At 41.5% G+C, this 11,331-nt stretch overlaps 1 protein-coding gene and 1 pseudogene across 2 annotated transcripts in view; both read left to right on the top strand.

Annotated features, from left to right (window-relative positions):
* Positions 1–963: 963 nt before the first annotated feature.
* Positions 964–11,331, top strand: part of CASC4 (cancer susceptibility 4) — a 117,585-nt gene continuing 107,217 nt past the window's right edge. For both annotated transcript variants that reach the window (XM_003791781.3, XM_023514276.1), the window contains exon 1: positions 964–1,694. In XM_003791781.3, the coding sequence (XP_003791829.1) occupies positions 1,368–1,694 (327 nt within the window). In that variant the 5' untranslated portion in view covers positions 964–1,367. The remainder of the gene's footprint in view (positions 1,695–11,331) is intronic.
* LOC111725922 overlaps positions 1,975–11,331 on the top strand; it is a 19,736-nt pseudogene continuing 10,379 nt past the window's right edge.

Below are 11,331 nucleotides of genomic sequence, written 5' to 3' on the forward strand. Positions count from 1 at the left end.
TGTGTCTTGGATTCTTCATCTGTACAACTGTTGAGAGAATGAGACTAGGTGCGCAAAAACAATTTGTAAGGGAGCTATTATTTCTAGCCCAGAATGTGTTCACTGTCATTAACAGTGCATTAGTTACCATTCATTGAGGATAGCTTCTGGACTTTCTGTTTAAAAGCCTAGTTGAGCCAAAAGCAGCAGTGCGTTTAAAAATAGAAGCTCACCACATTCTATTCTTTCGTTTGTGAAAGCAGTAACCGTAGAAACCTGTTTGGTACCACCCTTTTCAGTCCTAAAGCTTGGTTTCCCCCTGCTTTTCTCTGTAATGTTTGGGACATCACTATCTTACAGGGTTTCTTGTTTGCTTTCCACGCCATTAACACAAACGAAAAAATCCCCTTCCACTGAAGCAAGTACAAAACCTTTCTAGTTGCCAGTTTTGACAGTAGCAACCCCAGACATTCTCAAAGACAAAAATCTTCATGAAGACTAGTGTAGGGCAGGAAGTACCGAGACCTTGCATCAAGAGTTCAGGAGGGTCGGCGTGATGGCTCACGCGCCTAGCATTCAGGGAGGCCTAGGTGGGAGGTCTTGAGCTGAGAAGGTGGAACCCAGCCTCAGCAACAGCAACACCCCTCTCTACTAAAAACAGAAAAAATTAGCCCAGCTTTGTGTTGGGTGCCTGCAGTCCAGCCACTTAGGAGGCTGAGGCAGGAGGATTTCTTGAGCCCAGGAGTTGGAGGTTGCTGTGAGCTAGGCTGATACCGCTTCACTCTGTCTAGTCTGGGCGACAGAGCTAGATTCTGTCGCCAAAAAAAAAAAAAAAAGTCCAGCAGGTAACAAGAGACTCCCAACCCGAGAACAGGAGATAATCCCATACCGTCAAAATTATCAGCCCTCTGTTCTAAAAGAGAATATACCCTCGCGAGATAAGACTGCAAGGGAGCGAGAGGAAGCCCACTTTCTCGCGAGAAGAAGGGGTGTCGGCGGAAACTGGGAACGGCCCCCTCGGGGACCCTGCCCCGTCAGTGGGCGGGGCCATAGTAAATCCGCCCTCTTCCGGCTCTTTTCCCCACCTCCCAACCCTGAGGTGTTGGGCTGAAGGTGCGAATGGTTGGATTCTCCAGGTTCCCTTGGGCTGGTGCAGGGTCAGGTTCAAAGCCTTCCGAACGCTCCGTGGCCGGATTTGAGGAGGGGGGGCGGGGAGAGACCTGCGGCTCGCGGCCCCGCCCCCTTCTCCGTCTAGCGGACGAGCTGATAAGCCCGCCTCCTCTTTCAGCCAGCCCTGGGGCAGTGTCCCCGGGGCTACTCCAGCCAAGGCCGAGGTTCTGCGTGCAGGTGTCGTCGGCTAGGCCCTAGGGTATAGCCGGTTTGGCCCCATGGTGGGTTTCGGGGCCAACCGGCGGGCTGGGCGCCTGCCCTCCCTGGTGCTGGTGGTGCTGCTGGTGGTGATCGTCATCCTCGCCTTCAACTACTGGAGCATCTCCTCCCGCCACGTCCTACTTCAGGAGGAGGTGGTCGAGTTACAGGGCCAGGTCCAGCGCACCGAGGTGGCCCGCGGGCGTCTGGAGAAGCGCAATTCAGACCTCTTGATTTTGGTGGACACACACAAAAAACAGATCGACCAGAAGGAGGCCGACTACGGCCGCCTCAGCAGCCGGCTGCAGGCCAGGGAGGGCCTGGGGAAGAGATGCGAGGATGACAAGGTAAGAACGAGCTCATTCTTCTTAACACCATATTTTATTTCATCTCCGGGTGGGGGTGTTCATCGGATAGCGGTTACCTTATCGTTTTCAGGATTGCAGCCTGGGAGGCTCTCCTCACCTCCCCAAACCATGTTTTTCCTCTGTTTATCAGTACCACGTTCTCTGTTCCCTGCCAGACAAAACCAACTGTAAGTTCTTGGTTCTCAAGAGTGGCCTGTGTGTGGATGCCGCCTTTTCTCCAGGCTCAGCTGCTGAGCTGGCAGTAATAGTAGTCCGGCCTATGTGGCCACCTTACGTTCACAGACATACGAATCTGGAGACTGCCAGGTTTGGTGTGGGTATTGTTGTCTCATCCTTGTCCATACAACCTGATTAATATTAATATCTTTATTTAAAGAATGGGGCCTTTTTTAACTCCTCAACTTACAGTAGTCACCATATATTTTTTTAAAAGTGTGACTTTTAAAATCTCAGTGAGATGATGTATTAAGTGAATGAAGAATGAAATATTACTGCCTTTTTGTGAACAAAATGTTATGATAGATGGGCCCTGGCACCATATATGAACCACACGTGTGACTTGGATGTAGTTGATCCATAATTAGTATCTGCTCAGGTTGAATTGTTAATGAAATTGGACAAAAGGATAGAATCTAAAAATAAGTTTAAAGCAGCAGAGTTTCATGTCAGTGTCCTCATTGAAAGAAAATAAAATGAAATTCTGTATGCTTAAGTAGCTGTTAGGATTGCTGTTTAGGGTCTTTTTCTTATGTATTTAAAAAAAATTTTTTTTTGAGAAAGGGTCTCACTCTGTCCCCCAGGCTAGAGTGCAAGTGGTGGGACCATAGCTCACAGCAACCTCCAAATCCTGGGCTCAAGTGATCCTCTTGTCTCAGCCTCCAGAGTAGCTACAACTAAAGGCACATGCCACCACACCTGGCTAAGGATTGATGTTTTATGCAGACAGAAAACCATACAAAGTTTTAAATTTAAACTGTTTAAAACTGAACTATAACTATACCTGCTACTAGTCTTTGTTTTCTTTAGCTTATTGATAGCTATATTAATAAGTTTATGACATATGCAATTTCTGCTGGTATAGTAGGATTGTAAAATTTCTGAGTGGGATAGTAGAGGCCTTTCTTTCTTGACACTTCTTTGGTAATGTTCATATGTTTGTGTAAATTATAAATTGCCATTATAATTATAAGTTTTTACTTTGCACATCAAAGTCACTTATAGTAAATCATTATAAATCAAAATTTCTATGGATTCCCAACTTCCATATTGTCATCATCCTTTACCTTGCTTCTTATTTCATGAAGATTGAGGCCCTCAGTAAGTGTTTCTCTATAACCCCTTTTCGTCACTATAACATAGCCATCTTCTGAGAGGGCTAAGGGCTCAGTAATTTTATGCACATACTATATGCTGAACTCCAAAGACTGAAAAACTCTTGGGTGGAGAGGTATAAATCCATGACATTTTGAAGTATTAAAATGAAATCTTCATACATGGGGTCATGTTAAGCATTACTGGTCAAATTCTGCCCTCTACTCTTTTTTTTGAGACAGAGCCTCAAGCTGTCTCCCTGGGTAGAGTGCTGTGGCATCACAGATCACAGCAACCTCCAACTCCTAGGCTCAAGCAAGTCTCCCACCTTTGCCTCCCAAGTAGCTGGGACCACAGGTGTAGCTGGGACCACAGGCGTCCGACGCCCGGCTATTTTTTTTTGTTGTTGTTGCAGCTGTCATTGTTGTTTGGCGGGCTTGGGTTGGATTTGAACCTGCCACCTTAGGTGTATGTGGCTGGTGCCTTAGCCACTTGAGCCACAGGGGCCTTAGCCCTGCCCTCTACTCTTAAAGGAAAGATAAATCTTTTGTAGTAATTGATACTTTCAATTCCATTTCTTCCATCTATTGGGCTGTTATTTTGGGGTTTTTTTGTAATTTTTATTATTTACTTAATTTTTTCTTTCTTTTCTTTTTCTTTTCTTTTCTTTTTTTTTTTGAAACAGAGTTTTACTCAGTTGCCCTGGGTAGAATGCTGTGGCATCATAGCTCATAGCAACCTCAAACTCCTGGAAGCAATCCTCTTGCCTTAGCCTCCCAAGTAGCTGAGACTACAGGTGTCTGCCACCATGCCTGGCTAGCTTTTCTGTTTTTAGTAGAGACTATATCTAGCCCATGATCAGGCTGGCAAACCTGTGAGCTCAGTGATCCGCCTGCCTCAACCTCCCAGAGTGCTATGATTGCAAGTGTGAGCCACAGTGCCCAGCCTCAATTTTTATTTTTTAAAGAGACAGAGTCTCACTATGTTGCTCAGGTTGGCTGCAAACTTTTGAACTTAATGAATCTTCCACCTTAGCCTTCTCAGTAAGTGGGACTACAGGGTGCACTCTACCTGGGTCCACTGGACAGTTATTATCAGTGTCTTTCAGTTCATTTTCACATTTTTAGTAGAGATAGGGTCTGGCTTTTGTTCAGGCTGGTCTTGAACTCCTGAGCTCAAGCAGTCTACTCACTTTGGCCTCCTAGAGTGTTAAGAGTGCCAGGCTCATTTTCACTTTTTGTAGGTGTGTCCTGGTGTAGGTGTCCTCTGCAACAATTTTCTTTTATGCTCCTACATATTCCTTTTGCCCAGCCAACCAATTTCTTTTTTTACTTTCACTGCTAAACTCAAATTATTGGTGGTCTATACACATTTTATGTGCTTCCTCTTTTTTTCACCTCCATCCTAATCTTATAAAATTCTGTTGTCCTTTCTTTTCCTTTTGTGAAGTTGTTCTCTTGAAGATTACAAGTGGCAGTCTTTCTAGTCAAATCCAAAGAATATTTTTATTCTCACTGTATTTAATCTCTCAGTAGGTTGGTCCTGTTGATTGTCTCTAGATTTTTGGGAATTATCTCATTTCTTGTTTCTGTAATATTGTACTCTCCAGATTCTCTTCCTACCTTCTTTATAGTCTTTGCCTGGATTTTTTTTTTTTTTCCAACCACCTAATAATGAATTCTACTCTTTAGCCTTTGTTCTTCCATTAAAGCAGTATTCCCCAAAGTGGTATTAAATTGAATATTCTTCTTGGAGTTGTTCATAGGTGTTCAGAAGTAAAAAGGAAAATGTTTTTGGAGGGAAATGTTAGGTTGTATATCTTCCTCTTGGAGTAGTTCATCATGCCTGCTAGCATATAAAGGCTCAGAGAAATCCATTAGTTAAGAAGCCTGTTTAATTTTGCTTAACTCAGTCTTTTTCTGTTTATTTGCCCACAAGTTACTATGATATTTTCATGGCCTACCTGTTACCATGGTATGGAATAATGTAGCAAAGCACACTAGTTTGAGAAATATTGCCCTAGGTATTGTAACGACTTTTAGTGTTTGGTTAATACTTTAGCTGGCTAAGGAATCTGTCTCTGGTTTTTTTTTGTTTGGTTTTTTTTTTTTTTTCACTTTTTATTTTTGAGACAGTTTCACTGTGTGCCTCAGGCTAGAATGCTATGGCATCTTAGCTCACCGTAACCTCAAACTCCTGAACTAAAGCAATTCTGCCTCAGCCTTGCCATTCTTCCACTTTCAATCTGATACCTAAAATTCTTTAAGGGAGCTTGAAATTACCTCTGTCGGCGTCCAGGGAAGAGACAAACAAGCCCCACTCAGGTAAATCTGGGATTCCTCCAAATTTACCTTATTTTTTGCGTATCCTCTAAAGAGTTTCAATCTTGGGGGGGTGTGTGTGTGTATTAATTTGCTAGGTCTGCCATAACAAATCACCACGGACAGGTTTAAACAACAGAAATTTATTTTCTCACAATTCTGAAGGTTGGAAGTCCAAGATCAAGGTATCAGCAGGTTTGGTTTCCTCTGAGGTCTCTTACCTGGGCTTGCAGATAGATGAATGCCTTCTTGCTGTTTTATCCTCATTCTTCTGTGTACTTGTGTCCCTGGTATCTTGTCCTCTTATAAGGACGTCAGTCATTTTGGATTAGGGCCCCACACTAATGGGCTCATTGTAACTTTATCACCTCTTTGAAGACTTATCTCCAAATATGATGGAATTCTGAGGTCCTGGGGGTTAGAAATGCAATATATGAATTGGTGGGGAACATAATTCAACCTATAACGAGATCAGTGACACTCACACGCACACACAACTCACACTGCCGTTTTCTTCCCGCTTTGTACGTGTAAGGTACTTTTATTTTGAGGGTATAGAGCATTTCTCTGATCTTAACTTGGATTCTTTTTTGTTTTACATTTTTAGAGATGAGGTCTTGCTATGTTGTCCAGACTAGAGTACAGTGGCTATTCATAGGTGTGATCATAGCATACTACAGCCTTGACCTCATGGGCTCAAGTGATCTTCCTGCTTCAGCCTCCTGAATAGCTGGGACTATAGACATAAACTACCATGCTAGGCATCTAACTTGGATTCTTGCTACCTGTAGCTTATACTAGAGCTGTGTGGTTTAGTTGGGCCAAGTTAAGCTTGTGACCTATTAGAATGTAGAAAAAGTCCTCCTCAGGCCTAGTTGATTGGCTCACATCTATAAGTCCAGCACTTGGGAGGCTGAGGCTGAGAGTTTGAGACTGGCCTGGGCATCATATTGTAACTTTGTGTCTACAAAGAAATTTAAAAACTGACTAGCTATGATGGTATACCCCTGTAGTCCCAACTACTTGGGGAAGAATGCTGCAGCAGGAAGAAGGAGGATCACTTGAGCTCAGGCTTTTGAGGTGGTAGTGAGCTATGGGCATGATACTGCACTATAGCCCGGAGAAGACCCTATCTCAAAAAAAAGAAAAAGTCCTCCTCCTCAAAATTTTCTTAGCACAGACATGCACACACATAGCAAGTATCAGTTTTGAGATATGCAGCTGACCAATAAATGACCTTTTTTTCCCTTTAACAACCCTGAATCCTCTTTGAGGCAGTGTATACTTTCGTTGAATAGAGAAAAGTTCATGTGCCAGAAAGGAGGATGGGAAAACATACTTTTTTCATCCAAAAATATCTTCATTATGTGTGTGTGTTTACACAACACTGGTACACATACCAAATATGTATTTGTAAAAGTGCTGGCATATAGTAGATGTTTGCTGTGGATTCAATTCCTGACTTTGCTATTTAGCATCCTTATAAACTTGGACAAATTACTTAACTTCTCCATGCCTCAGGACGTTACTACAAGGACAATTGTAGTAATTTCTCTCATTTTTGTGACGTTTAACTGAGTAAATTCATTAAAATTCTTAAGATATAGTAAAAAATATTTAGTAAATGTTGTATTAGGTATTACTGTTCTACAGCTACTCCTTATTTTTGTCCTTATCTCCAGGATTGGGCTCTATTTCCTGCCCAAGATCCGGTGCCAGCTTGAGTTTACCTACCTGTCACCCTTTGTTCCTGGATATTTGCCTTTTTTTTTTAGTTTCCTGGTCCATTTCTAGATAGGCTTAGTTGACTTTTCCCATAGTTGTTTTAGCTAACTCCCTAGAGCCTTCCTGTTCCTCTGTAATTTGAGGACCAGCCTTCTACAGTTCTAAGATGCAGCACGTAGTAATTCCTGATTTTGGCCTCTGCTTTCCCAGCCATAACCTGGCCAAATTCTAACTAATTTAAGCGCTAACTCAAATTATTCATGTATCATACAAAACTGACAACTCCTCTTCAAACTATATTCCTTTCTTATCTTCTTAGTCCCTATAAGTGATGCCCATACAACAATTACTAAGACTGAAGTTAGAAATTTTGGTGCTACTCTGACTCCTTTAGCATCTTATGTTGAATGATTCAATATGCAGAGTAGTTACTTGATTAAATTGAGTTTGAAAAAATTACTCTGGTTGCAGAATTGAGAATTTAGTAGCTTCTTAATGAGTCTCCTCGCCTTGGTCTCCATTTCCTTGAGTCAGTTCTTCCTTTAAGCAAACCTTATCTTCCTCAAGCCTTATCTTCAGAGTGATTGTACCATTTACTGATTCAAGTCAGAATTCTGCTGTCTAATGTTTAAGGTCTTTCTATGTCTCCTCTTCTCTCCAGACCCAAATTGTGTTCCTTACTAGTTGCTTGCTTTTTCCTTCCCACCTGGCTTTCTGTGTTAATTACTGTTTCTGTGCCTTTGTTCTTGATATTTGGCTCTTAGCCTCTTGCCTCCTTTAAGTCTTTATTTTACTAAGGTTTTACCCAGCTTCTGATCCATGTCTGCCATGAAACTCCCTGTGACTTCTGATTTGGAGAATGCTTTTCTTTCCTTATACACAATTTACATTTATTGTTTGAGCCTCACTAACTTATTTTATACATTTTTTTACTACTAGCTTCTAATGTGTTAACTTTGTCTTCTCAACAAAATTTTAAGTTCCTTGAGGAGGGAGTAAGCTTTACATTTTTTCCTGTGGGTTCCTGGGAATTCTTACTGCTGACACAAAATGTGGGTTGATGTGTATTCCTGCATAAGAAATTTTGAAGTCTAGCCCCTTGTGAATGTTATCTTATTTGGCAATAGGGTCTTAGCAGATGTAATGAAGCTATTTATTTATTTTGAGACAGAGTCTTACTATGTCACCCTCAGTAGAGTGCCATGTCGACACAGCTCACGGCAATCTCAAATTCTTGGGCTTAAGTGATTCTCTTGCCACAGCCTCTCAAGTAGCTGAGACTGCAGGTGCCATTCACAATGCTCGGCTATTTTTTTTTTTTTTTTTTTTTTTGCAGTTGTCGTTGTTTAGCTGGCCTGGGCTGGGTTTGAACCTGCCAGCCTGGGTGTATGTGGTCAGCACCCTACTTACTGAGCTATGAGTGCCACCAGATGCAATCAAGTTAAAAAGAAGTCATTGGATTAGGGTAACACCTTATAAATGTCCTTGTAAGTTCTAATAAGAAGAAAAACAACCTTCCTTTTGACTGTAACCAGTATCTTCTAGTAATTCACCAAAATGATGAACACAAAGGCAAAGAGGAGAGGCATCCAATAACATGTTCCCTAGGCATTTTAGAAAACATGGAGTTAGTTATTCCTTTGGCCACATACATGCAAATCTATAAGAAAGGTGATATTGTAGAAATCAAGGGGTACTGTTCAAAAAAGGAATGCCCCTTCCAGCCTGAGCAAGAGAGAGCCCCCATATCTGCTAAAAAGAAAAAAAAAGAAAAAGGAAAAAATTAGCCAGGCATTAGTGGCACATGCCTGTAGTTCCAGCTACTTGGATGGTTAAGGCAAGAGGATTGCTGAAGCCCAAGAATTTGAGGTTGCTGTAAGCTATATACCATGGCACTCTGGGTGACAGAGTGAGACTGTTGTCTCAACAAAAAAATTGTATAAAACCCAAACAAACAAAAAGGTATGCCCCGCAAATGTTACTAGGGCAAAACTGGAAGAGTCTACAGTGTTACCTAGCATGCTGTTGGTGTTGCTGTAAACAAACAAGTTAAAGCTAAGATTCTTGCACAAAGACAATTAATTAATGGGCATATTGAGCATGTTAAGCACTATAAGAGCTGAGATAGTTTCCTGAAATGCGTGAAGGAAAATGAGCAGAAGGAAGCCAAAGAAAAAGTTACCTGCGTTCTACAGAAGCACCAGCCTACTCTACCTAGAGAAACACACTTTGTAAGAATCAACGGAAAAGAGCCTGAGCTGCTGGAACCTATTCCCTATGAATTCATGGTATAAAATGGGTAAAAAAATAAAAGACCTCAAGACTGTTAAAAAAAAAGAGAGAGAGAAAACAGAACTGGAGTGTAAAATGCCAGGTGAAGATGTGGAGACACATTGGAAAACAACATGGTGATGGAGGCAGAGATGGTTTTGTTTCCACAAGCCAAGGAATACCTGAGGCTGATAGAAGCTGGAAGGATCCTTCTCCTAGAGCAGTGGTTCTCAACCTTCCTAATGCTGCGACCCGTTAATATAGTTCCTCATGTTGTGACCCCCAACCATAAAATTATTTTCATTCGCACTTCATGTAGCAATGAAAATAATTTTATGGTTGGGGGTCACCACAACATGAGGAACTGTATTAAGGGGTCGCAGCATTGGGAAGGTTGAGAACCACTGTATAGAGGCTCTGGTGGGAACAAGGCTTTGCCAACCAACACTTTGATTTTAGATTTCTGGCCTCAATAAATTTCTGTCATTTTCAGCCATTTAGTTTGTGGTACCTTGTTACAGTATCTCTGGGAAATGAGTACACATAATGAATACTCAAAAGTTATCTTATCTGTTGATTAGATAACTTCTTTTATGTAATGTATACTGTATGACCATATAGTTTACTGGAAAGAACAAGAGCTTTTGGAGTCAAACAGACCTATGTTTACAATCCTGCCAATGTTTTACTCCTTTTAAGCCTGTTTCTTCAAGCATAAAATGAATAGGATTAATGATATAAAGTAGGTAGAGGCCTGTCCAGTACAGAGCTTAACATTTAAAAATGTTAGTGCTTTTCTTTCCTGGGTGCATTAGTATGGTTAATCTTGAAGAAATTTGGTCTTGGCTCTGGGTGCAGTGGCTCAAGTGGCTCATGGCTATAATCTTAGCACTTTGGGAGGCTATGGTGGGTTGATTGCTCAAGGTAATGAGTTTGAGACCAGCCTGGGCAACATAGCAAGACCCTGTTGCTACAGAAAAATAAGAATAAAAGAACTAGCCAACTGTAGTGATGTATGCCTGTAGTCCCAGCTACTCAGGAGGTAAGACAGGAGGATCGCTTGAGCCCAGGAGTTCAAGGTTTCAGTGAGCTATGATGTCACTGTATTCTACCCTGGGCAAAAGAGTAAGACCCTGTCTCTAAGAAAGAAAAAAGAAATTTGTTTTGTATTCTCTCAAAACCCAAATATATTAATTTAATCAACAAAAAAATATATTGAACATGTCCTACTTTATACTAAAATGATCCTTAACACCTATTCTCAATTTCCTTTTTAATCTCCCTTTCTTATTTTCATATTTCTCCATTTCCTTGTGGTCCCATGAGAAGGTATTGAGTAATCTCAGCAAGTTCGTTGGAGCTTATAAAATAGGCTGCTTCTTGAAAAATGGTGACTGGGATTTAATTATAAAGAGAAAAGCTAAAACGACATTCAAGTAGTCTCTTTCATTCACTCCATAGAGGAAAAGAAAAAATTCTTGTAGTGTGGCATATAGCATCTATCCCCTGAAGTCATAGGGAGTACCTTTTTTTTTTTGGTTTGGACAGGATCTCAAAGGAGTGCAGTGGCATTGTCATAGCTTACTGCAACCTCCGAAGCCTAGGCTCAAGCAGTCCTCCTGCTTCAGCCTCCCAATGTCCTTGGGTTATATGTGTGAGCCACTGTTCCTGGCCAGGAGTACTCTTTGAACTATAACTTCATTAAGCAAGAGGAACTATTCCTTATAATTTTGCATTGAAGACCTAAGATTTCTTCATTTTAGCTTCTTCCTCAGTAGATAACTAAAGTTTCCTTGGATTGAAAGTCCAGGTTTCTCTCTAGGGACAGGCTGAGTATGCAGTAATTTCAGTTTCACACAGTGCTTTAAGGATCTCTTTCTTTCTTGCTTTTCTTTTCTTTTTTTTTGAGACAGAGTCTCACTCTCTTACCCTCAGTAGAGTGCCATGGCATCACAGCTCACAGCAACCTTCAGCTCTTGGACTTAGGT

Source organism: Otolemur garnettii, unplaced genomic scaffold, assembly GCF_000181295.1.
Source record: "Otolemur garnettii isolate 467f Iridium unplaced genomic scaffold, OtoGar3 scaffold00050, whole genome shotgun sequence".
Lineage (NCBI taxonomy): Eukaryota > Metazoa > Chordata > Mammalia > Primates > Galagidae > Otolemur > Otolemur garnettii.